The sequence below is a fragment of the Sebastes fasciatus genome, chromosome 5 (genome assembly GCF_043250625.1).
Source record: "Sebastes fasciatus isolate fSebFas1 chromosome 5, fSebFas1.pri, whole genome shotgun sequence".
Taxonomy (NCBI): domain Eukaryota; kingdom Metazoa; phylum Chordata; class Actinopteri; order Perciformes; family Sebastidae; genus Sebastes; species Sebastes fasciatus.
Genome location: NC_133799.1, coordinates 39,006,988 through 39,034,762, shown reverse-complemented (window position 1 = coordinate 39,034,762; position 27,775 = coordinate 39,006,988). Strand labels below are relative to the sequence as shown.

Genomic DNA, 27,775 nt, shown 5'->3' with positions numbered 1-27,775 from the left:
ATTGTACATATATTCTTCATTATCCAGCTCCCTAACTCTCCTATTCTATGCATTTTCTGTTTTGTCCACATTTCTATGATATTGCACTATTGCATGACAAACTATTAATCCTATTTTACTGTGAGTCACTTTGGCTTGACGTCATCTGCAGAAGAAGTGATGTTTGCTTAGTAAGATGTGAGTTATAAATGTACTTTGTAATTTCAAATTGTAAATAATAACTCAGTAAACACAATGATTTCATGTCCTCTGTGCATGAGATGACGTGCCTCATCTGTACTGTTGCCGCATATCTGAGACTTTGACCTGCTCTCTGTGAAAGTGTGAAACCTATTTCAAGCATATGACAGAAACCTCCGAGGCTGCAGTGACTTGTCAATGTGTAGTTCTCTTTTTGTATCATGTGACCCGTGTTGTGGTTTGTGAGCGGCTTATTTTCCTCCTCTTATTTCTGCAAGACTTCCTGTCCATCACATGAACACGGCAAGCCATTCTAAACTTGTATTTCCTGAATGTATATATTCTAGAAAACCCCTAGCTCTCCTGATTCACATTAGACGATCAAATGTTAGCACTCAGGTCGGGTCTTCTGGGTGGATATGAGCACTTGTTTAATTCTAGGTCAAAGGTGATCTGAGCTTTAAAACAAATGCATCTAGGAAACAAATGAGGCTTCTTATACTTTAAAGGTATTCACAAGCAGATTTATCAGTAAATTCTTTGACTATAACAAGTACAACATAGTAAGAATCATCATATTTGATACTTGTTTGGTTACTTCCCTTTTTCACTCCTTTCAACTCAAGTTTTTACAAATGGCTTCACTGTTTTCTGCACAGTTCACATGAACAAACAGGTGCACAGGAACTATAGAGGGACTGCTGGTTAATCATTAAAGTAATGTGATAAAGATTTGTACTCGGCAAGCGAAAGTCTGTATTTCCATTTACAGCTCTGTGGATCTGTCATGTAACAGGCAGAGCGGAGGCGCCAGGGCCCTCCTCTCTTAACTTCTCAAATGAGGAAGCTCACAGCCAAGCTAGTAGCAGCTTCCTTTTACAGCTTTCGGAGGCAGAGGATGAACAAGTGAAAAAAGGACTTAGAAGTACGCACCATGAATAGATGAAAATAGCCATTAAGAAAAACTGAGTCTACTTTGGTTTGCTGGAATATAGTTTGAGAGCGGATGCAAAACTCTTGAGCTCCGGCTCTTGGGTGAGAAACAGGATGCCAAGTTACCAACCTTGGTGTCATGGTATTATAACTCGATCCAAAGCTGAGGATCTACTTTCCAAAGCAGCAAGAGATGGAAGCTTCCTTATCCGGGCCAGCGAGTCCATACAGGGAGCGTATGCCCTCTGTGTTCTGTAAGTTGACATGACTTGTTTCTACAGTTTATTTTGATGCAGTTTCATAAAGTGGAATCTTGTTACTTCAAAAAACATTCATAATATGCAATATAAGCTGTGTATGTTCCTACTGGAAGAAAAACACGACATGGCTGTTATACTGAATGTTTTTTGACATAAAAGAAAGAATTTTTTTAATATAACATGTTTCAAAGTTAAAATATCCCCTGCTGTATCTCAATTTATGACACGTTTTGCACATACACACCGCAATGCAAGACTAGTTCCCCTTTATTTGGATGCTGTGCTACGACAAAGCAACACCCTTATATCATTTTTCAAGTGGGAACCTTCATTTAAAATGCTACCCAAACTGTTCTGAATGCAAGCTGAACACACTGAAAACACCAGCCAGCATTGTTCTTTACCCTATAATACATGCCATATTCCAGTGACAGACATTTGCATTTTGTTATTTTAACCACAGATACCAGAACTGTGTGTACACATACAGAATCCTGCCAAATGAGGATAAGAAGCTCTCTGTCCAGGTAGGTTGACCATTTGACACAAGCCACCATTGTTTTGGTCCAACGTCAGATGAATCATTATGGTTGTAGGCTTGTTGGTGTTACATATTTACAGCCTATGTGAAAATAAAGGGCTTCTAATATCAGAACTAAATGCTGGTAGGCCTGCGCAGCTATTTTTAAAGCGGCGTAACCTAATTTAAAATGTGCCGTATGTTGTTTCTAGACATATATTTGTAACAAACGTCTATTGGCTTGTAGTGACATTTTGAACCATGCCAACGGCATGGCTCTAGGGATAGCAATGTGTGCCGGTTGGTCGGTCAGTCAGTTGGTCCAGACTTAAACAACTCAACAACTATAGGAGCCACACTGAGTAAGTCAATATTTATCCAGAATATGACTTTAGCAGAAGTTATTAAGATCACCTATTATATTACTTGATATGAACTTAATTATCAAAAGTAATTTCTGATATTAAATGTACTTAAGTATTGAAAGTAAAAGTTACAAGTAAATGCTGTTAATAAAAATGCAAGCAAGTCTGAATTTTGATATTTATGAAGTTTATTCCTCTTAATGTGTACACCATCTTAAAAATGGAGGCAACATTACACCTGAAGAACAACAAAGTCTTCACAACTTAAAGGATTTCAATAATTATGGCCTATTTTCCTTCCCTTGTAGTCGCAAGTAGTGTGTAGCGTGTAGCATGATCTGACATGCAGCCTGCCTGGACTTGAGTGGAAATGGAAACATAACTACGGCTTTGAGAGCACTTTTTCATCACATGAATGATGTAACTTGCGAGCTATAGGACCACTGATTCGCCAAACTTGCTTGCTTGCAATAGCAAGGAGTAACAACGATGCTTGGGGGAAATGTACACATTTAATTTAGGAAATGTAGTGGAGTAAAAGTGAAAGTTGACAGAAATATAAAAACTCAAGTAAAGTAGAGATACTTCCAAAAAATACTTAAGTACTGTAACAAAGTATTATTACTTTGTTACAGTACACCACTGGTTGTTAGCCATCAAATAAAGGGCTACATATAGGATATACTGTAGGTCTAATAGACACTAACCGGGTCTGGTACTTCTACTGGCAGTAGACTAATAACATTTCCATCAGCCTCAGCTCCACTAATTTGTGTTTAGTGCAAATGTTAGCATACTAACACACTAAATTGAAATGGTAAACAGTAAAGGCCTACCTGTTTAGCATCAGCATGTTAACATTGTCGTTGTAAGCATTTAGCTCACAGCACCGACTGTCAGTAGTACAGCTTCTAGCGAGCTGCTAGCATGGTTTTAGACCATTCGTTTTGTTCTTGAATCAATTACATCAAAATAGAGCTGAGAACTCTTGTGTTTGTAGTACAGTATTATTTTATATATGGATGAGTTTTCTGTCATACCACTGGATGACAAAGCTACTTCTGACCAAGCTAAGTGTCTCAATGTGTAAAACTCCTGTATGAGGGTACAATAACAATTCTGTAATGCACACATCCAACCCACTTTCAAATGGCAAGAGCTTTAATGTCACAAATACTTCCTATTAGAAGCTGTAGTCCTATTATTGGTATTCCTAATTTTATAAAATACTGATTCAGTGTGTGTATGTATAGTGGCTTTACTGAAAAATCCCCACTTTAAAAGTGATGCTTTAAAAGTGATTAGTGACTGGTGCTGAGGCAGGAACTAAGGAAAGTACAAACATTTTGTTGGGAACAATAAAAGCAGATAAGGGGGTGCTTTATATTGGCTTGATATCTGTCTTCTGCCTTTGGTATATAAATAAAGTGTAAAAAAAAAAAAATAATGGTAATAATTACATTGACCTGGAGGAAGGGAAAGCAGTTGGTGCTTGTGAGTTATAGGCAGATATAATTGAGTATCATCAGCATAGAATTAAAGATAGAGCAAGTGCACATGCACATTTACCATTTAAGTTTTTAATTTTTAATTTTTAAATTATTTCTGTTTTGGAGAATGGACAAGCATGAAAACATTAATATTACATGTATTCAACAATCGCATGTGGTCAAAAATGGTGAAATGTGCCAATGCTTGAATAGAGTGCTCCAGGGATGACGTATTTTTTCAGGCCAACCGGGAAAAGTTAGCATTAGTCTGAGTTCCCTCGACAAAAAGCCAATGGGATTTTTACATTGGGTTTTGGATTATTGCAAAAATGAAGCTCTCTGGTAAACACACGGCTATGATACTTACACGTTTTGTCCAGGAAGATAATCTTGACAAATATAACTCCTATAATACTTGAAGCGTGAATGCAATAGGCAGAAGTAAAAACTTGTTAGCAACTACCTTTTTTAAGACACATAAAGGCTTCAAAATTCAGGAGTGGGGTATTTATTGATGTATTTAATGTCTGGTTTTAGGACTCATTCCTTAAGCACTATTTAGGATTTTAGGATTTTATTAGGATCCCCATTAGCTGATGCAGAACATCAGCTACTTTTCCTAGGGTCCACACAAAACATAAAAACTTGTGAGACTCGCTGCCCGACGACCTTTTTTAACCTTAACCATTCAAGGTCAATGCCTAACCTAAACCATTCGAGGTCAATGCCTAACCTTAACCGCATGAGAGTTTCGTAATTTGCGGGTTACCTTCTCTAGATACAACCCCTAAAAACATGGCAACATATAAGATACTTATGGACAAAACAACCAAAAATTGGGCTAGTACTTACGAGTATGAAGTACCAGCATGCTAGATTTCTGTCCAACTAGTAATAATAAATCAGCCTTGTCACTTACACTTACACAAGTACTCATGGTGTAGGTCTACTTATTGTAAGCATCGGGCAAAATAGGCCTGTTTCCTGCTCAAACAAACAGCAAGTAAAGGCAAAAATGTGCAATTATTTGAGGTATGTGGTCTAGTTTGGTCAGAAAACTGCAGCTTGTGCCTCTAAAATCTACTGTCAAATGGTCGGAGAGTATTTAGTAGTAAATGTTGGTAATTTGTACCATCCAACTGATAAATCTTGTGCTCAATCTGTGCCCCCGCATGCAAACCAGATGAAAACCAATGATCAGTAAGATAATTAGAATAAACTGAGTAAATGGACTATATTCAAAAATCTGTTAAATTTTTTTAAACTCTTAAAACAGCACTAAACGGCTGCTTAGGGAACATAGCTGATGACATGAATGCAGCTATAGTCTGCTGGAGGAAGCCACAGACGGTGCAAGTAGACATATCTGACATCACATGGGAAGTAAAACTGAAAGATTATGTCACCTGGTTTAGTAACAAAAACAAAGGTCTTCCAGAAAACAACAGCACCACATAACATTTCAGTTCTTCTGAGGTCTGAGGACAATAATGTGTCTGCTGTGATCTGCTCCTCAGGCATCTGAAGGAGTTCCTATTAGGTTCTTCTCTATGCTGCCTGAACTGGTTGAGGCCTATTACAGTCCCAACATGGGTCTGGTCACACACCTGCAGTACATCGTCCAGAGGGAGGAGGAGGTAGACGAGGAACCAGGTCAAACAACTTCACTTCATCTGAATGGTGGCTATAATGTCAAAATGTCCCTGTCAAAGATTTTAAAATTCCTAAACATCCCTACTGTACATCTCTGTCCTGCAGAATCCAATAATCTTCCACCGCAGCTTCCACCCAGGAACTTCGCAGCCAACGATGTGAAAGACAATGACCCCAAGTCTTCTGAGCAGGCCTGCAAGTCCTTATCAGACACCTACCTGATGAGACTGCAGAATATGGACTTGTCCATGTATGGTCACATTTGCAGATTTTGCACTGATGCAACTCAGCCAGATAATTCATCATGCAAAGTTTCTGATAATACTATACAGTGTGTAAAATGTGTTGATTCCTGCGATTATGGGCGCTTATTACGACACTGTGATGTGATTGGTTAAATTTAACTGATGTGTGAATATAGAATGTTTCAGGGCTGCAACCCGGAAGTTAGCATCGCCCTGGTTTCCCTCTTAGCGATGCTAACTTACACGTTTTGTTCAGCAATATAATCTTCACAAATGAACACCACTTTTATGATTTTCGAAGTATAAATTAACAGAAGTAAAAAGCTAGTTAGGCTGTAAACAAACTACACCACGGTCGCATGATTTCAACGTCACATAAGCTTCCAACTTGTAATTTGATTTTGCATGCTTACGTCTTCTACAAAAGTCTTTCCTCTTAACGTGACAACTAGTGTAAATCTACAAGTTTGAGTTAGAATAGTTTAGAGCGCGAGTATAAACTCAATGGGGTTGTTAATGCGGATTAGTGAGTAGATGAGTTTTAGTGTTCAGCGTGATGACGTTTAATGTCCGCGACGACCTTTGTAGTCTCAGAGAGTGGTGCAGGGATGGCATATTTTTGTAGGCCAATCCAGAAGTTAGAATCGCACAGGTTCCCTCTACAAAAAGCCAATGGGGTTTTTCCATCGGGTTTTGAATTATTGCAGAAATACTTACACGTTTTGTTCTGTAAAATTATCTCCACAAATGAACACCACTTTTATGATTTTTGAAGTGTGAATGTAATCGGCAGAAGTAAAAAGCTAACATTAGGCTATAAGCCGAATGAGCGCGGGTATACACAACGAGGCTGTAAAGGCAGACGAGTCGGCGTGATGAGGTTTTGTAGTCTCATTTAGCTACTTGTTAGCAACCGCCTTTTTGAAGACAAATAAATGCTTTAAAATTCACATTTTATGTCGTAGAGCAAAACGTTAAAATCTTTTCAGCTTGTGTTAACCACAGACCTTATTTCAGGCATCTAACTAAGAACTCATTCAAAATACTCGTCGACTTTGAGACGAGGGAATCGGAAGTGCTAAAAAGCTAACTAATTTCCAGGTTTTAGGACTCATTTCTGCAGAACTTTATAATCAGATAACAGTGTTTAAAGTGTTCCTGTATTTCATATTTCTAGAATACCAGAGGAGCATCAACTGGCTATCCAAGAATACTTCAGGACCTCAATCTGCTTGGATGCTGATTCCCCTAACCTCCCCGGGCTAAAGAAGCTAACAATGACAATCTGCAAGAATCTAAACAGGTATAGTTACCAGTCAACAGAATATATTATATACAGTAGATCACAATGTATAGGGCTGATTTAACCATGCTCTGACTGTTTTTGTGAGACAGTGAAATTTCCCGCGTCCTACCAGTTCTGGAAGTCTTTCATCGAGCGTTGGACCAACAGCTCTCCCCAGGGATTGGACAATTTCCAAAACAAGTGGGTGACACCCTTGAACCTTTGCCGCATTATCAACCCACACAAAAAAGCCCTTATCATCCTGTATTATTTCCTTTATTTTCAGATTTCTGGCGATTCTGGTCAATCTATAGCCTTCAGGCTTGAGCGACTCACAAAACTGCTCTACTCAATAGAAGATAAGGTAGAGTACTGGGGCTTAGTTTACTGACTGACCATGAAAAACCTTGGTTATTGGCATACCCAAAGTTGGTGCAAGTTACAGATGACAAAGCACTTCTCTTTTTCTTTTTTCAGGCTAAAAGCTCTATGTTTGAGTCGGTTGGATGTGAAGGAGGTCACAGGAAATCTCTCATACCGCTTGTTACGTTTGAGGTGCTTCTCTTAATTAGTTACTGTGTAACAATGCAGGAAAATAAAAAATTATGTAAAATGTTTGGACATTTGTGGTTTATTTGACCCGTTTCCTCTTTCACTTGCAGGTCAAGCAAGAATCTTTGGCTATTCCCACGAAGATGTTCCTGAAAGTGGATGTTGAAAGTGGGAAGCTCTATCTCAAGAAGTCGAAAGATGGGCCTGAAGACAAATACTTTGTGCATAACAAAAGTAAAAAATCACATTACTCTCTCACCTCATTCCTTTGTGTTTTTAGCCATGCAAGCAATGTGGCCCGAGCGATGGTTAGTCTGTCAGTTAAGTCTGAAATATTTCAACAATTATTGGATGAATTTCCATGGAATTTGGTTCATGGTCATTCATGACCATGAGAGGATGATCCCTCTGACTTTGGTGATCCTCTGACTTTTCCTGTAGCGCTCAATCAGGTTGACATTTTTGTATTTTAGTGAAATGTCTCTACAACTATTAGATGGATTGCCATACAATTTTGTACAGACATTCATGTCTCCCTCAGGATAATTTATTATAACTTTGCTGTTCCTTTTTCCTTTTTTCATCTAGCATCATAATCAGGTCAAAACTTCTGTACTTTGTGTTTAGTTCTAATTAACGAAGGTTAGCCTGCTAACATGCTAAACCAAGATGGTGAACATGGTAAACATTATACCTACTTCATCAGCATGTTCATTGTCATTGCGAGCACGTTAGCATGCTGAAGTTAGCATGCTGACGTTAGCACAAAGTTCAAAGTATACCTTCACAGAGCCACTAGCATGGCTGTAGCCAGGTTAATGCTCACCGTAGTGTCCCCGGGCGCAAGGCTGCACAAGCCCAAAATGACATAATTGCATATTGTGCATAAAGTGTGAAGGCTATGCAAGTTGTCGCAGCGCTTGGTTGTGCACCTCTGAATTTCGTAACTAGGTGCCCCCTGCGCATGCATTGCTTCGTATGTCCTCTGGCGTTTTGGAGAATACTGCAACAAACAACGCATTGAGCATAAATGCCTTACGAGAATGCACAAAGACATTTATGCTCAATGCGTTGTATAAAACAAAGCTTTACATCGAATTCCCACCAGGGAGCAGCGAAGTGCACAATAATGTCATTTTTCTAGCCTATTCATGTGTTTCAAGCGGAAAGAAATTCTTTGTAATATATGTCAACATGTCACAGGAGTCTCAGGACTCTGTTTATTGATTGGCTGTGGGTCCTCTCTGGACGCACTTTGTCGATAAAGTTCAACTTTTCAAAACTTTTGTTTGGTGGCACTTCGCCGCAGCTTTTCATAAACATTGTATGGCAGCTCGCTGCAGGCCGCACCTCACCGCTGCTCTGGTGTGAATTCGGCGTAACGCTTACAACTGCTGTAAATCTTCAACACGGCTCATTTTAATAAGAGTACTGTGATTATTTTTCAGTCCTGCAGTTGGTGAAATCCCAGAAAATGCACACCAAACTTGTAATCGTGGCGGAGACAGAGAAAGAGAAGATTTCTCGTAAAGAGTTTGTGTTTGATGACACAAAGGTAACAAACATCTGATCAGTTGGCTTGGTCCTGATTTAGCTTAACGCCCCTGGAAACTTGTTTTTAAATCAAGTATTTATCTATAATATTAGCATCAAATCCACAACTGTCAACACATTTTGATTCAAGTTGTTGTGTATGTCCTATGTGACACACCTTTTTCCAAATTATGCCACCCACTTCAAACCAGTGAGAAGAGCACAGAGACAAACACAAATACAGTAACCTCATGTGAAATAACCAAAACTGTTGTAATGTTGTCACTGTATTCATTTTGGAGCCTGTTGCTTATAGTAAGTAAGAAGCTGTCAGTCATATGTAATTCATGAGGTACAATGTTGAAATGTGTTCGTTATCAGAAATCGTGATTTTTTATGTCTCACCAGAAAAGGGAGGGTTTTTGTCAACTTCTTCAACAAATGAAGAACAAACACTCTGAAAAGCCTGAACCAGACATGATCACAGTGTTTGTTGGCACCTGGAACATGGGTAACAATGCTAACATCTTAAATGTTTGAATTCATTTGAATTCATGACTGATAATGTAACGATACAGTAAAATACTTCACCATGAATCCTCAGGAAATGCTGGTCCTCCCCACAACATCAACTCGTGGTTTCAGTGTAAGGGCCAGGGGAAGACACGAGACGACACCGCGGATCACATCCCGCATGATTTTTATGTCATTGGGACCCAGGAGGATCCTCTGGGCGAGAGGGAGTGGGCAGACACAGTGAAAGGTGTCCTGAGGAAAATCACAAATATCAGCTTTAAACAAGTGAGTGACAAAGTAACAAAGTTACAGCTGAATGCTGGTGCAGAGCAGTGATGCATCACATCATCTTCTCCCCTCCAGGTGGCGATCCACACTCTGTGGAACATACGGATTGTGGTCCTGGCCAAGCCTGAGCACGAAAACAGGATCTCCCACATTTTTTCAGACAGTGTGAAGACGGGGATCGCCAACACTCTGGGTAAGCAGTTCCACTTCTCCACACGCCATTTAATGAGCTGTCATAAATGTTCATTGAACAATTAGCCATCACTGTGATGTTTGTTTTGTAGGAAACAAGGGAGCAGTGGGAGTGTCCTTCATGTTCAACGGTACATCGTTTGGATTTGTCAACAGTCACCTGACCTCTGGAAGTGAGAAGAAGCTCAGGTGAGCTACAAATTACAGTCTTAACAAAGCATACATGCATGTATAGGCCTACATGTCAGTTTACAGTATATTCAGTATATACAACAGCTTAGCTTTAAATTTGGCAGATATGTACATGTTACAAAAAAACAGTGTATATTTAAACAATGAAATATCAAATATATAGTGACATTTAATTGATCTTTATTTAGCTGTTTATCAGCGACAGCCTGTGTTTTTGGTCTTTGCACCATTGAACACTTGGCACACATTTAATAATTCACCGATTCCCAATTCCCCACGTATGTGCACGTCCCTTGTCCTTGAGGAGACGTGCATTTATATGATACCCAGAGCATTAATAGAGCAGCAAACAACTATTTGCTGTGTAAAGATATAGAGGAGTAAAGTCTACCTGAGCAGAGAATGAAGTCGCTCTCCCTCGGTGTGTGCTGTAATCAGAGCTTCTCCGTGCTTTGTTTACATAGCCTGCGAGTGCCTTTTTGAGCATGTTAGGGCATTTGAGCATGCCCCACTGGCTAGCTCACGGCTCTGCACTGCTCTTATATGGCGGCTACAGCTGATAACGTCGTCACACCACTGTCACACCACCGTCACACCACCGCCCTGCACTGGTTAACACTATTAGCTCTGTCAGCAGTGTTGCTGTTGTTTTCACCGTTAGCGCTGTTAGCACAGTTAGCTACAAGTCGCAGGTTCAGCTGTCGCCATGTTGAGAGCCGTGCAGAGGCAATAGAAATGCTCCCAATTTTGCATTTTCATCTTTAAAGATGAAGATAATGTTATGAAGATAGAAGCTTGTGTCTGTGAACGTCCAACTAATTTTACACTCTATCTAAATTATTTAGACAACAATATTATATATTGATGTATTTGTTTGTATTTTTGACTCGTGTGATAACCTTTACTAGATTTTGTTTGGCACTGTACTGGTGCCACCACCGCCGCCTCTGCATGTTTTTTGGGGGAATCATTTAATCTATATTCCAATTTATAGTTAATATTCTGCTTAAAAAAAACATAAAGATCAGTCAAAGATAAGACAGTATGTGCATTTTCTTGTGAATATTAAATATAACATTATCTGCCAGGAAAACTAAATGGGATTTGAAATGGTGTGAGTTTATTAATAATACAGTAATCTACATCTAATTTTACGCATGACAACATGGGGTATATGGCGTTCCGCGTTTCCGTCCTGCCTTCTGTCCATTCGCGTGTCACACTCTCGTTTCCGGAGCAGAACTCGAAAAACTATTTAAAGGGACTGTTTGTAAGAATCAGAAATGCTTGTTAACAGCGACACCTGTGGCCGTTAAGTCAACAAAAGTCAGCGTCGGGCTCGAGCTTGCTCGCTCTAAATAGACATGAACGAGCATCGCTCAAAACAGTGGGGCGACACACGTCAGCTAAAAGCACAATATCACTCTATATTTCAGCTGCTTGGCAGTAATGTTAGCTGACCAGACGAAGGTCTCTCCATGAATCAATGCTGATCCTAGTGTTGGCTTTTCCTGCCTCAGCCTCCCGACCGCAGCCGGAGGGAGACACCGGCACCTGGTCGGAGACGATAACGTTTCTCTCTGCGGAGCCCCGTCACTTCACTTGACACGGAAAACCTCTGTTGGTCTGGAGGAGCTGCAGCAGTTATTTCTGCACAAACGTCCACTGTACATTCACTAGATATTCTCAGAGCTAAACTAACTCTTCTGCAGTGTGGAGTGTGCACGCGCATGCCTGTGAGGTGGAGCGAACTGAGTGAAGGCAAGCAGGCAGAGGAGCAGAGACTCCAGCCACGCGCGAGCGCGCATATGCGAGCGCGCATGGGAAACCGACCCGGGTGATTTATATGTGTAAAAAGTTACAAACAGTCCCTTTAACTTAAAAATTTCAAATTTGGGATGATGGTTGACAGTGTGGTCTAGTTGTGCCTTTTGTGTGTTAGAAGTCCATGGTGCACAACATTTTTGAAAATTTTCCAAAAGGACAAAACCTTTGGCCCTACTTTAGGTCAAGTAGTGAGCGGGGGTACGTGAGCATGCTCACTTTTACCTTGTTCCACCTTTTTTTGTTTGACTATCATTATTATGGAAATCACAAACAATTTCATCATAATGCCTTATTTGTAGGCAGGAAATGGTGTTCACATAGTTTTTTCATTTTAACTTTTATCTCTTTATCTATTTTTTGTCGAAGAACCTCTGATTTCATTGTATCATATTTTGACATTCTTGCAATCATTTTGGCTGTATCTGCAGACGCAATCAAAACTACACCAACATCCTGCGATTCCTGAATCTGGGAGATAAGAAGCTCAATCCATTCGACATCACACATCAGTTCACCCACCTCTTCTGGCTTGGTGATTTGAACTACCGTGTTGAATTCCCATCTACAGTGAGTTGTTGTTGAATGCAGTTTGCATTATAGAAATGACAAAAAAGCAAATGTAATGTGATGTAACATACTATATGGACTTGGAACCAAATTAATTGAGCTTCTATTGTTATAAATCTTCCTTATAACAACATGCAGACTCAAAAATAAATGATGTGTCTGCTTTTTACATTTTATGAAATGTGTCTTGTCATGACATATACTTCAGAAATGAGAGATCCAGCAGTGCTGTAATTCAGTGAGTGGTGCATAAAAGAGCATGCTGGTTGTCAGGTGTCTGAGCTCTCAGCTGCTAACACTTTTAGGCAGGAAAAGTCACTACTTTGCGCCGTTTCCCCTCACAGGATGCTGAGTACATTGTGACAAAGATCAAACAGCAGCAGTACCAGGAACTCCTCAGTAAAGACCAGCTCAGCATGGAGAGGAATGATGGAAAGGTCTTCTTGCATTTCGGTGAGCTTTGGAGAATACTTAGCTTTTGCTGTATGTCATTATCAGCTCTGTTCTGTTCACTGCCTGATGTATTCATTCATTGTCAGCATACGTCAAATATAAAAACACGTCTTCTTAACAGAAATTTCATTTTGATTGTAGATGAAGAGGAAATCACGTTTGCACCCACGTATCGCTTTGAAAGAGACACGCGAGATAAGTATGCCTACACAAAGGCCAAAGCCACGGGGGTAAGCTTATGTTTAGTCAGATGTCTTTTCCCTGTATGGCTCCTGTCGTGCCCAAAGTGCAGAAACACTAAAAGCAACTACAGCATTGAACACAACTCTCAGTTGACACAGAACATGGTTTTTGCTTTAAGCCATCTGGGTCAAAAAGTCCATGTGAAGATATGTTGTGGCTCATACAAAATGTATGATAACACTCATCTACAGGCAACAGGATCAATTTAACTCATTTCCCTTTTAGACATATGGAAACCTTGTGAATTTTGATCCATACCAGCAAAAATGTTTGATCATGTTTCTACCATAAATGACATGACCTCTGGTACATAACCTCCCAGCTGCTTTTGAATGCTTAAACTGCTATAAAGCCTGGTCTGTGAAATCTGTATTCAGTATTTATGTATGTATGATGACTTTAACTCTACAGACAAAATACAATTTGCCATCATGGTGTGATCGTGTCCTGCGGAAGTCATACCCTCTGGTTCATGTTGTCTGCCAAGCATATGGTGAGTAATTCAAAAGTCATAGCCTTTTTGTAGTGCTTTATTTTACGGGGTCCATCAGTTCTGAATCATTTCCTAGGAAGGGTTCTAGAAAGAACTATGTAATTTGGTATGAATTAAACATAAAATAGAGACCGCATTCAGTATTTACACCAACCTATTCCAATTAATTATCTTTTAGTTGGTGCGTGGCAGGTTGATATATTGGCTTATTGCAGATATAGGATTCTGAGGCCAGGGGCTCTGACAGCTTTGGTGGACTCAGGAGGGGGACAGGACTCCCATGTTTGAAAAAAAACAAAACGCAGCAAAAGTGCCCTCTCTATGGTAGATAAAACATGAAGTGCCCTCTAGGGGGCCCTTCCAGTGGAGAAAACATGATGAAGTGTCCTCTAGGGGGCCCTTCCAGTAGAGAAAATGTGATGAAGTGCCCTCTAGGGGGCCCTTCCAGTGGAGAAAACACAATCCTTCTAGTGAAGAAAACATGATGAAGACTCCTCTAGGGGGCCCTTCCAGTGGAGAAAACATGATGAAGTGCCCTCTAGGGAGCCCTTCCAGTGGAGAAAATGTGATGAAGTACCCTCTAGGGGGCCCTTCCAGTGGAGAAAACGAGATACAGTGCACTAATGGGTGACTTTAAAATGGAGAAAACATGATTTAGTGCTATATAGACTGCCCTACATGCTAGAAAACATTCTGTGCAATGGTGCCCCATCGCATGGTTGGTGCCCTTTTTTATTTTTTTTCGCCCCTGCCCCTAAGACAGCCTGAATCCGCAACTGTCTGACAGGCATATTGGTCGTACATACATTGTTTGCTCACCAGAGAGCACTGAAAATTTCCTTATACAATTGTGAAATGTCCAACTTAGTACATATCTCGGCCCCAATTCTTAAAAACCTTAAATATCAATATTGGTATCAGCCTCAAACATTAAACAATGGTCAGGATTTAGCAAAAGTATGAAATTTGTCTACGGACAAGCATTAAGTTCAACAAATATGGAAAATAAATTTTCTAATGAAACATTTATTTTTACTTAGGTTTAAAGGGACTGTTTTTAAGAATCAGAAATGCTTGTTAACAGCGACACCTGTGGCCATTAAGTCAACGAAACTCAGCGTCCTGTTGCTGGCGCTTGTGCTTGCTCTACATAGACATGAACGAGCATCGCTCAACACAGTGAGGAGACACACGTCAGCTAAAAGCACAATATCACTCTATATTTCAGCTGCTTGGCAGTAATGTTAGCTGACCAGACGAAGGTCTCTCCATGAATCAATGCTGATCCTAGTGTTGGCTTTTCCTGCCTCAGCCTCCTGACCGCGGTCGGAGGGAACAGGGGAGACACCGGAGTTTTGGTCGGAGACGATAACGTTTCTCTCTGCGGAGCCCCGTCACTTCACAAGACACGGGAAACCTCTGTTGGTCTGGAGGAGCTGCAGCAGTTACTTCTGCACAAACGTCCACTGAACATTCACTAGATATTCTCAGAGCTAAACTAACTCTTCTGCAGTGTGGAGTGAGCAGCATGCACGTGAGAGGTAGAGAGGTAGAGAGAGAGAGAGAGAGAGAGAGAGAGAGAGAGAGAGAGAGAGAGAGAGAGAGAGAGAGAGAGAGAGAGAGAGAGAGAGAGAGAGAGAGAGAGAGAGAGAGAGAGAGAGAGAGAGAGAGAGAGAGAGAGAGAGAGAGAGAGAGAGAGAGAGAGAGAGAGAGAGAAAGAGAGAAAGAGAGAAAGAGAGAAAGAGAGAAAGGAAAAAGAAAAAGGAGCGTGGTGTGAGTGAAGGCAGGCAGAGGAGCAGAGTAGAGCAGAGACTCCGGTCCTGGAGACCAAAGCTACGGTCTGGAAAGGTCCATATTTCACTTCATCATGTTTTCTTTAAAGGGGCACTCCACCAATTTTACACATGAAGATCAGTTTACTTGTCATGAGGAGCACAACTTAACCTGTGAAAACATTTGTATAATATTCTCTTTGGCTCTAAAGAGAGCTTTAGAAAACGTTTGGATAGGCATGGGCCTTACATGGCAGGGAGGTTCTAACAAAAGACAACCCATACTAGAGACTGAAACCTTAGAATGAGCCCTTCATATATTTGTAATAAATATGGGTTTTGTTTAAATGTGGCAGGAAAACACTGCCACTAAGTCAGAACCTTCAAATAACCACAGAATACAAATATATACATACATACATATACATCTACATTTAACAACCGACCGCCACAGGGCAATGCCAAATTCTCGTATGGTTTCAATGTGTAGCCTCCGCCGAGAAGAAAAGTTAGCCCTGTTCCAGTCGGCGCTATCACATGGGTCCAACATTTACCCATTGCTTCTTTCAACAAGACATAGTTAGCTTTAGCCATTTCTGAAAACCCACTGTAAACCTCACGAGCCCTACCTGACAGAAGGAGCCCCATAAATTTCAACCTCAAGGGTTCATCCCAATTATTAACATCAGCAGCCATTTCAAACTGCTCGGCCCAATCAGCCCATTCTCGTCCTGTAACGTTACCAGTAAAAGTGTCAGGCATAAAGATTGGACGGGGAGTCACAGCCTGACTATTAGGGAATGTTTGTCTGACTCGTACCTGCCTCTGCAGGTCGAAGTGGATTATTTTCAGGTTCCGACATTTTTACATTTGATCCCACCGCTGCCACCAGTGTAATAAATATGGGTTTTGTTTAGATGTGACAGGAAAACACTGCCACTAAGTCAGAACCTTCAAATAACCACAGAATACAAATAATTTATATACAAAATACAGTCAATCTTTATTATTGAAAACCCCACAATTCATAAAAAAGGAAGGAGGGATACGTCAAGAGACTTGCACGTCCACTGAGCATCCAAAGCTCTCACTAAGATGTGAAATCACACCGTTCAACACAGGGCTAGACTTCTAGCTTAGGGCTCACCACTCGAACACGGCACGCTATCACCCTCTACTGGAGGCACTTCAACCTAACACTGGTCAACCCACACAGCACAATCACAGCAATCCACAAGTCACCAATTTAAGGTGAGAACTCCCTACTCAGGGTCGTAGCTTATCTCCCCAGCTGCTCACCCTCCCCACTCTATTAAAACACTTCTAAAATATAAAACACAATAACTATCTAATAATATACTTAGCTCGCCAGGACAGGACAGGACTGTAGTGAGCCTGCACGATCGATGGTGGCTGCTGGGCGTCGGCGCTGCTTTCGTGGGCGAGCACGGGGAGCGATGGCGGCTACTGCACCCTCTATGACCCGGCCCTGACGATCTACAGTAGGGAACAAACTTCCCCTCCTCACACTGGAACAGCTAAACCCCTATTCTGGCTGGCTTCATCGCCTGCAGCTCTAAACAGCTACGAACGACACCCTAGAGTGCCAAGCCACCGTATAACAGATGCTCCAACCTCGACTCCCCTGTTTTGACTGCCTTTTGTCTCTCAAATCCGAGTCTCTCGTGCCCGCAATAGGGCACACCTGTTGTCAATTCAGTTAATCAGCCCATTCACATCACAATATCTACGTAAGGAGCGGCTCCTCTTCACGGAGTCTGCCATGTTGCTCTGCCATGTTTCGACAGTAGTCCAGAACGGACAAACCAAACACTGTTAACTTTTCCTGTTTGGGCCGAAGTCAGTAACGGTACTCGGCTCCCATCGCCGCCACTCTCTCTCCTGCTTCACCACTCACTTCCCACATCCAAATGGCTTTAGAGAGGGCCATTCTCATTTTTGCGTTCGGCCACCATACCTCTCCAACACGCTTTGCAGACTGGAGAGGCATTAGTTGGTTGCAATCTCCTCACCTCACCACTAGATACCGCCAGACCTTACACACTGGAGCTTTAAGTGAAAGTGTAAGGCAAAAATGCAGGAGTGCCCCTTTAATTATATTCTATGAGACAGACTCATTCAGCCAAACTTTCCAACTTGCAGGGTGCACTAATGACGTCATGACAAGCGACCACTCACCATTATTCGCCTCATTTGAAGTCGGAGTTGCCTCACAGTTTGTCTCCAAGCAAGGTATGATCACCATCATTACAGCTCACTGCAGATGACTTTATATTATCCACTCTAAAATTATAGGATGATGTCTTTTTTTTTTTTTCAGACCCAAACAGTGCACCTCAAGGTGGGATACAGATCATGAACTGTGTGGCCACCTTGTTGACTAAATCAAAAACCAAGTTCTTCATTGAATACCATTCCAGCTGCTTGGAGAGTACGTTTCATCCGTATGGTTGACCGTATCACATTGGATTCTGCTTTGAAATGGGCTGATATGTTCATGACAAATATTTCTTTAAATGTCCACAGAAACGGTCAAGACTTCAGAGGGAGAGAACACGGAGCATTCAGACGGGTCCATAAAAGTTTGGTTCGGCAACCAAGTAGAGGTAAAACTAGGAAGGAGCTTTCAGTGTGGAAGATGACTTGTTCTAGTGAGTAATCAGCATTTGTTGTCTTTTCAGCTCACTCCTATCATCTCTGACCCAGAGTACCTGCTGGACCAGCACATCCTCATCTGTGTGAAGTCGACAGACAGCGATGAGTCCTACGGTAATGAACTTGCACACAGTTTGTAAAGCAGATGCATTGGGCTGAGCAGCACTTACAGTTGCACCCGATTCAACTGTTATCAGGCCATTAAATAGGCCTTATTGGTCGCTATAAGCAAAATAGATGTGGGTCAGTAGGGGCCTACTACGTTGTAAAATTGAAAGCAAAACTTAAAAGCAACACGTTCTAAAACGCAAAACTGAATGAAATGTTACGTTTTGAACGGAAAACAAAATGACTTTGTTAGATTTAGGCAAGAAAAACAGTTAGGTTTAGATGAAAACAGTGTTTTGGCTTAAAATAACTACATTTCAAAAGTGAAAGTGAAACTTAAGACTTGTGAACACAAAGACAACTATACATTGCTGGTTTCACACAGGATGCAGACTCTGGTATTCTGGGTGAAAACCCTTTGTTTTGTGTCCCATCCATCACCCCCCCGACCTCCACCTGAAATGGGAGTCTCATGCTGTCTATACCAGTGGTTCTAAATCAGGGGTCCGGGGACCCCCAAGGGTCCTTGAGGGAGTTCCAGGGGGTCCCCAGAAAATGGGCAATAGTTTATTTTCACTAGTTAATTCACTATAGAAGTGAGGCCAATGTGAGTAAGAGTCATAAGAGTGACTATTCTGATCATTTCCTCCATGGTTATTTCCTCAACTGTAGTTGGCAGCTATAGAATTCTGGTCTTAATCATATTTAACAACCAAAATCTTTTCAGATGGAGGTCCCTGATGTGAAATCTTATCAAATGGGGGGTCTGTGACCACATGTGTATCAATTTAGGGGTCCTTGACACAGAAAAAGGTTGAGAACCACTGATCTATACTACAGCGCCTGACTTCCGCTTCTGCTCCTGTCATAATTACTGCGGTCGCTAGAGGTGATAGATGTGAATAGATGATAAAACCTAATATTGGGTGTAGTAGGCCCATATTGACCCACCTGTATGGTGCTTACAGCGACTGATAACACCTATTTTATAGCCTGACAACAGTCTTATCGGCTGGTTTGCTGGTGTCTTATTCCCAAAGGAGAGGGTTGCGTTGCGCTGCGAGCCGCCCAGTTCTGCTACACAGAGTTTCAGGTCACTCTGACTCACCACGGAGAGAAGACCGGCACTTTGACAGGCGGCATCCAGTTACGCACCTCTGAGGGCACACCCACTGAGAAGTTATATGGTGAGTCTGGAGATCAGCTCAGGACTTACTCACTAAATGCTTCCTACTTCGGTTCTTGTAGCACCAATTATATATAATACTCTGCTTTCAGATTTCATCAAAGTTGAAAAGGACGACACTGTCACCTCAAAAGGCAAAGGCGGTGACGCAAACAAGTACGGCATTTTTTCACTTGTGGTTACTTCAAAATATCTCAAACATGACTTCCAGGTGTGACATTTTCTGTCTTCTGGTTGACAGGTCTTCCGTCACCCAAGCACATGATATTTCTAACCCCAGTTACATGGGAGTGTCCTTCAGAAGTGGCAATGTGATAGATAAAGGTTGGAGTTACAGCATGCCACCAAAAAATCTTCCAATCGTCGGACAAGGAAGTAAAGACGTCAAGAAAAGTGGCTATGATGTGGGTACCCGCAGTCCCACAGGAAAACCTTCAAATCCTTTGTAAGTGCCTGTTTCTGGTCAGATTCAATCTCAATCTAAAAATAACATGAATAGCTGATATGATTCAGTAGAAAATGAACCTGATCCCTTGTTTCCTAGGGGTGAGGATGAAAAGGTGTCAGAGATGTTTGACAATCCGTTATACGGTTCAATGGGAAAATCACGTGGCAAAGACCAAGACCATCAACAGAAGGACCACCTCACCCCTCCAGATCCCATCTTTACGACCCCCAAACCAGCTGACGGAGACTCCGATCGCCCCCCGCTGCCCACCCCACGCAACCGCTCCTACACCTGCTCTGAGACCAAACCTCAGCCTCCAACCCCCATCGCCTCGCATCCCTCAGCGCTCAAGAAGCCAGTGGTGCCCTCGCGCTCCGAAGGGGGGATGGCACACAACCGGCCTCCTTTGCCTTCCAAGTCCCGGCCGGGCGTACCGGAGCCCCTGAACCCCAGAGACTACAGGGACAGCTCCGAACTCCCCAGCAAACAGAGACCGCCAGCGAGACCTGGCCAGCCACAGCCTCACAAAGACAGTAAGGAAAACTCTGTTTCTCTTATGGCAAGACTCATTTGTCTTAAATTCCCCATAATACATATGATGATGCAAGCTCTTTGTCTTTCTGCAGTGCATCCTGAACTTCCCAAGATGGGCCGTTCTGTGAAGTGAGACCAGGCTGCAGCGATGGTCGGCACGATTGTACAGCTTCCTGCTCTGCATTATTGGAGACATTAAAATACACAGAGTAAAGGCCTCAGCCAGTCACTCCCTACGCCACATGTATTAGTTATGAGTGACTATTCATTGGTAATGAAGGAATAGTTTTACATTTTGGGGAATGTGCCAGTTCATTTGCTTGTTGAGAGTTAGATGAGAAGAGCGATACCACTCTCATGTCTGTATGCTAAATATGCTGTCACAGCCAGTTAGCTTAGCTTAGCATAAAGACTGGAAACTGGGTTGCCTGGCTCTGTGCAATGGGAACAAAAGTCTGACAGCCAGCACCTTTAAAGGAACAATGTGTAGCATTTTGGGGGATCTAACAACAGAAATGGAATATAATATTCACAACTATGTTTTCATTAGTGCATAATCACCTGAAACTAAGAATTGTGTTTCATAACCTTAGCATGAGCCCTTCATATCTACAAAGGGAGCGCGTCCTCTTCACCAAGGATGGTGAAAAGAGGAGATGTCACAACATCATATCATTGCGGCACAACACGTGCAGTAAAATCTGGTCTGCACTCACCGAAATTGAGCCAATAGCAACGCACAAACGTAGCTCCATAGCACGTAGCATGTGTTATACCCCATGACTCAAGACTGAATCCCAGCCTCTTTCAATAAGCCTTGCTCTTCACGGAGTCCACCATGTTGCTCCGCCATGTCTCTACAGTAGTACAGAACAGACAATCCAAACACTGGCTCTAGAGAGAGACTCTCACGTTGTTACATTACCTGAAGGCCACCGTAGTTCTCCAACACGCTTGTGAAACTGTGGTAACGGGATCCGCAGAGTGCAAAACTGTGGAATGGCCAGCTGCCATCTGACTTCCGTTGCTCCTAAAGTAGTGTTGTTATGGTAAGGATGGCCTCTGAGCGAGGCATTACCATGGTTTTGCACTTTGCGGCTCACGTTACCGCAGTCTTAGAAAAAGAGAAGTGAGCGGAGGGGTACTCAGATGGTTGTAATCTGCAACCTCACCACGAGATGCCGCCAAATCCTACACACTGTACCGTTAAAGCTCAATAATGAACATGTTTAACACGGTTTAACAGAGCCAGGCTAGCACTTTCCCTCTTGTTTTAGTCTTAATGCTCAGCTAAGCTGGCTGTAGCTTCATATTGCACGTACTAACTTGAGCACGGTATCAATCTTCTCATTTAATTCTTGGCAAGAAAGGAATTTTTTGCATTTTCCAAAATGGCAAACTTTTCCTTTAGAGTGATATAAATATTATAAAAACATTTTCAGATTCCTGCTAAGCTCACATTAAAGAGTGGGTTTGAAATTAAACTGCTTATAAATAACTGTTACATTTCATGTTGAGTTTTACACTATACAGTAGCTAACGAATGTTTACCGCACAGTATTATCTTGCACAGACATTAAGATGTACAATAAATGCTCAAATAAATTCCAAACATCAGCTTAATTTCTTTATTTTAGATCCTTACCACAACCTTATGTCACAATCATGGGCTGGGAAACTGTGAATTAATACATCATATATTATATATTTTTTTATTATTGTAGTCTGCAGCAGAGACCAGTCTAGTGCTGCAACACTCCAATCATCTGCTGTTGCCTAAAAGAACTGCATGCAGAGTGAGAATCACAAGTTATCCAAGCTAGTTCAAATGTTTAAATCATAGAGGACATCCTATGTGATGATATTGGAAAATATATAGCCATCGACTCCTACATTTTCTTATGTTATTTCGTTCAATCAGATGTGTTTAAATGTGGACTGCACTTTGCATTCACAAATTACATAATGGTTGCTTCTGTGCACAATCAAGACGACCTCTAAAAGAGAATTTCCTACGTAGTATGTCTTGAATAGTACTTTAAATTTCTCAAATGACTATGACTGTGTTTTTTACCCTTATGATTGGTAGTCTAGTCATTCCACCTCCAAGGGGCTGAGGAGGTTATGCTGGGCACATGTTAAGCACTTCTCCTCCCAGAGAGATGTCATTTAGTTCAGTGGTTCCCAACCTGGGGGTCAGGAGGACCCTCCCAGGGGTAAAAAATATATATTACAGGGATCATAAGACGAAAGAAGACATTTACGTTTGCTGTACAAAACTGCATTAATGTTTTTCAGAAATCCCTCAAAGCTTTGCTGTTTGTCTTGCAGATTAATGGATAATTGAACCTCTTAAGGCCTATACAAAGTACTGAGTTACTTTTTGGTCCTAAGCTATAGACATATGTAACCATTGACGCTGGGTTGCAAGTAGACGTTGCCACATTTTAAGGGGTCACAAGCCAAAACGATTCAGAAGCAGTCTAATAAATCCCAAAGTCTTTTGAGCCTGTTTAGTTTTTGGTCCTGTGCCTCCAGATCCAGTGTCCTCCTGCTGTTTTTCAATATTCCAGTCTGCAAATCCAAAAACGAGTTGACAAGCCCAGCAGGTCTCTACCAGCAGACCTGAGGAACTCTTTAGAATAAGGGATATCAGATACCAGCAGACCTGAGGAACTCTTTAGAATAAGGGATATCAGATACCAGCAGACCTGAGGAACTCTTTAGAATAAGGGATATCAGATAGCAGCAGACCTGAGGAACTCTTTAGAATAAGGGATATCAGATAAACAGTTCGAGACTCTATTAGATACTGTATGTTTGACTTCACAGTCATGCTATCATGCTATAATGCTCTATGGTCCCACCCTTCACTAAACAAGCTACAATAAACTCCTGTCCGGTACTAAAGTCGAATGGTCACTCGTTAACACTGAGCGCACATCTGGCGCCCCCATGTGGAGCTGCTCAGTCATTACACCCTGCTCCGTCGCAGTAATAGCACGCAGAGTGATACGTCATCAACGCCAGACGCACAACTACAAGAAAGCAACAGCAATAATGGTAAGAAATCAATGTGAACGTATGAATGTGTTTCCAGTTTACATGGAATGTCCTATTTGAAGAGTCAGTGAGGCGTTGAAGTCGTCCCACTTCACTGCATCGCTTCACGTGCTTTCATGTGCTAGCTATGTGGACGTTAGCCCGATGCTAAGCTAACAGTAGCGTCATCATGTCCTTCTGTTCTCCAGCTCTTCTACTCGTTCTTCAAGTCTCTGGTGGGGAAGGATGTGGTGGTGGAGCTCAAAAACGACCTGAGGTTAGTGGTGATCACGCCGTAACACACTTTGTTTGATTTAGTCACCTGACTTGTTTTAGTTGTGGATGAACAGCCAGTCAACCCGCATCAACAGCTAGTCAACCCGCATCAACAGCATCAACAGCTAGTCAACCCGCATCAACAGCATCAGCAGCCAGCAGTACCATTAGAAACCCGCTCTCATGTCACGTCCCTGCAGCAGTAGTAGGAACCTGTTCCAGCTGTTTGCAGTGGAGCTGTTTAGGATTGTAATCCATTCCAGTACGAGTTGTTTTGGTTCTGTTGTAAAGCAGCTGAATGATGCATTCACCTCCACTTTGGTCCAACATGTTTCTAATGTGAAGATGGGATGTACTAATCTGTATCCTAACATCTCTCTTTTCAGCATCTGCGGAACACTTCATTCTGTTGACCAGGTTGGACATGATATTCTATTTTCCTTAAATTGAATCAAAGCTGTTACATTTTCTATCTGACTGCCCAGTTCTGACTTGGAATCCTTCTCTGCTTGTGTGTTTCAGTACCTGAATATTAAACTCACAGACATCAGCGTCACTGATCCAGAGAAATATCCACACATGGTAAGTTCAGCTGTCTGGCACCTGTCAATCAGTGTCCTTTCAGCTTTTAGGACAAGAACTCGTTCTCATCAAGGACCCTTAATCTGGCACAAGTTAGACCACGGACCCCCATTTGATAAGGTTTTGTCCCAGGGTACCCATCTGAGAGCATTTTTGCTTTTAATGTTTATTACAGAAAGTGTATGAAAGCCATGACCAAAATAGTCCTACATTCTGTTATTGTGTTACTTATGGATGGAATTATAGTGAAAATAAATCATTCCCATTTTTGCTGACTTATGATTTATCCCAACTTTTATGAGAATTGCTTATAATTATGATTTTGAAATGAAGATGTTTCAGAAGTCTGCTACAGAAAATAATGCATTGCTCTTGTTTGGGGTCTGAGAGACTCTAGCTGTAAAACCTGCTTAAAGACAATGGATTTTTTAACATCCCAAATACATGCACAAGTGTGTGTGTTGCGAGTCCCCGCACAGGTGCATGTGAGGATACATCGGAAACTAACGGACTCTCAGACGCAGAGGTCCTTTATGTATGTAATATGTAATAATGGAATCCATGCAAAATGAATATATTACTATATACAAAAATAATTTGTTTTATGTTTTTAAGGAATTTATTTGAAATACGTCCTTACTTGGTGTAATAACAATACTTTGTGGTCATTTCCGCAAGTTGCACCTTCATCAAATGTGCAAGCTGAGTTTGTGGCAAAGTAAAGAGATAGCACTTCAATACTTTTATACATTTTAGGTTTAATGAGGTCAGAAAAAAATTTAGATTTTTGATATCATTAATATTGTTATTATACCACGATAAATGGGAAAGTAAAGCCAATGTCAACAAAACACCCATGAAACTTGTATTCTATTAATAATTTGAGAGTTGCATGAAATGATACGCTTCGGGGGAAAAATAATCTCAAACGCAACTATCTGCTAAAATATTATGGGACAGATTGTGCATTGCTTAAAGCTGATTTCCAGCATCTCTGACACCTTGAATGACGATTATCTTCAAACTCTGCAATGTCTTGTTTCAATTTGCCCCAGCTGTCTGTGAAAAACTGTTTCATCCGTGGATCTGTGGTCCGGTACGTTCAGCTGCCTGCAGATGAAGTGGACACGCAGCTCCTGCAGGACGCTGCACGGAAAGAAGCGATGCAGCAGAAGCAATGATCCACCTGAAGGATGGGTTTAGTCGGGGGGTGGGGGAGGGGGGTTGTGACAGTGAAAAATGAGTAGTTTTGAGTTAAGTTCATTTAAAGATGATACGGTTTGTGCAGCTCTTGTAATTAAGCAGCATTGGTCATGTTCCTGTACTTTCACAGAGAACTTAATTGCATTCCTGACATTAGAGATCAATAATTTGCAAAACAGTAATTATTGAAAATGATCTTCACCTCACAGGCCATACAGGAGGCCTCATTTGATACTGTCTTTTGTTTAGTTTAAAAGAAATCTAACTAAATTCAATTTTGAGCCCATTAGAGGTAAAGATCTGTTGTTGCTTACCTTTAAACATTATTATGACTTTGTTTTTTGTTTTTTATGCTACAAAATAAAAGGCTATTTTATTTACTAGTTGATCATGTTATTGTCATTTATAGGGATGTTTTTGTAATTTTTCAGTTTAAAGTGTTTTTAGATTTTAACTTTGGCCTGTAAAGTTATTATTGGAGAAACTGAAAAGAAAACTTTATTGCCATGAATTGTGATCATGGAAGAAAGTATTCTTTGTAAATGACCGCATTTATGGGAAATAAAAGCCCAGTCTGCTCTGATTGGTCAGCTAGCCCACTCTGTTGTGATTGGTCAACCGAACCGAACTCTTCTGACTCCGCTCCATCTAGCATTGTTTGAGGGGGTGCCAAACTAGCCGCTAGGTAGGTATTATGCAAATGTGTTACTTGGTGACATCACCATGTTACGGAAGGAAAGGCGGGACTTCAAGCGAGGAATTTCAGGCAGTTCAGGAGCGGTGTTTCTGTGGGGGAGAGGAACTCCCTTTGGCCTGGACTTTGGGCTTTGTAACTTTGCAGACCTTTTACGTGCACAAAAAAACTATATAACACACTAAAGGAAAAAGCACAAACGCATAATAGTTGCTTTTTAAAAGTGACAAACAATCGCGACCCAATTCACAATAGGCCTTATCTATAAATCATGAGAACAGTGAATTATTGGGTAAATGAACGTTCCTGAGCATTTTTACTGCTGTTTCTGCATCACTTTATATAACCTTGATTAGATAAATCAGCCATTTAGAAGAGAGATACATCTGATAAATCACAACTTCATTTCATGCTTGTGTTATTGAAAACATATATAGTATAAATGTTAAAAACTTTATAAATGAGACCAAATAAATGCACCTAGGTGGAGTTAACAAGCTCTCGTTTATTCCCTCTCAATATAGATTCAGTGTTATGAGAAGGCTGCACACTCAGGCTCCCTCGTGTGGCTCAAAGGTGTACTGCAGATATAAATGTTAAATCAAAGACCATGGAAGAAATTCTGCATATTTCACATTGCACATTACCTGTGGATCCTGACCCAGTCTTTGGGAAGGACAGATATAGAAGTTTAATACATGTGGTTTATCCATAAAATCAATATAAGCATAATTAATTTGTTATAATCTTAACCCATTTGTGCCTGCAACTGAAACTTTTAATATCCTTTGGTGGAAGTGTTCTCTATGTGAAAAAACTTAAAAAATTGGTCAAACCGTTTGACTGAAAAGTGAGTTTTTCTTCTCATACTATATCTAGTCTTTGGGCACATGATGTGATACTGTCTTTGCAATAGACTCCATTATATTTTAGGAAAAAACAGTAGTCCCATGTGGCCAGAGATTAGATATAGTATGATAAGAAAATGTCTGTATCTCAGAAACTACAAGGAGCACACTCGAGTATTTGGTATCTATGAACGCATAACAAGTTGATATGCACACAGTGTAAAAATATGTTTAATTTGGAAAACATTTAATAAACACAATTTTAGCATTTTTTTTTATAATTTTTCAAAAATCATGACTTTGATTATTATTAAAAGTGTGATTTTTCATATTATCTAAAAATGTTGTACTGTTAGATACTTGTCCAAAGCATGTCCATACCAAGACTTTTGACCAATCAGAACAAATGTAGTATTTTCTTTCCTTATCATACTAAATGTTTTCTTTGGGCACAAATGGGTTAACGGTTCATCTTAGCTTTCTACTGGAAGATGTTGCAACTGCAGTTTCCCCATACGATCATTTTAAGCAAGACGTTTTAACTTTTGGAAGAAGAAATAACTCATTCTTCCTCTTACAAAGCAAAAGTCAAATTTATTAGTAATAAAACCCACTGTTG

At 41.0% G+C, this 27,775-nt stretch overlaps 2 protein-coding genes across 3 annotated transcripts; both read left to right on the top strand.

Moving 5' to 3' along the window:
- Window positions 1-947: 947 nt before the first annotated feature.
- Window positions 948-22,123, top strand: inpp5d (inositol polyphosphate-5-phosphatase D). Of its 2 annotated transcripts, none has more exons than XM_074636668.1 (27): window positions 948-1,367; window positions 1,837-1,900; window positions 5,266-5,401; window positions 5,507-5,651; window positions 6,824-6,949; window positions 7,042-7,132; window positions 7,218-7,295; window positions 7,409-7,486; window positions 7,594-7,717; window positions 8,932-9,038; window positions 9,425-9,527; window positions 9,621-9,817; window positions 9,896-10,013; window positions 10,105-10,201; window positions 12,460-12,598; window positions 12,943-13,051; window positions 13,193-13,281; window positions 13,706-13,787; window positions 17,723-17,812; window positions 17,901-18,011; window positions 18,107-18,186; window positions 18,262-18,349; window positions 19,384-19,530; window positions 19,622-19,685; window positions 19,771-19,974; window positions 20,074-20,510; window positions 20,604-22,123. In XM_074636668.1, exons 1-27 carry the CDS (start codon window positions 1,228-1,230, stop codon window positions 20,642-20,644), a joined length of 3,285 nt encoding a protein of 1,094 aa, XP_074492769.1. In that variant the 5' UTR covers window positions 948-1,227; the 3' UTR covers window positions 20,645-22,123. The 2 variants fall into 2 exon arrangements, with proteins under 2 accessions (XP_074492769.1, XP_074492768.1); XM_074636667.1 differs by having other exon boundaries at window positions 20,586-22,123.
- Window positions 22,124-23,429: 1,306 nt separating this feature from the next.
- On the top strand, window positions 23,430-25,997 carry smx5. Its single transcript, XM_074636679.1, has 5 exons — window positions 23,430-23,574; window positions 23,763-23,830; window positions 24,216-24,246; window positions 24,352-24,411; window positions 25,467-25,997. The coding sequence occupies exons 1-5, from the start codon at window positions 23,467-23,469 to the stop codon at window positions 25,590-25,592; spliced, it is 393 nt and encodes a 130-aa protein (XP_074492780.1). The 5' UTR covers window positions 23,430-23,466; the 3' UTR covers window positions 25,593-25,997.
- Window positions 25,998-27,775: the final 1,778 nt, after the last annotated feature.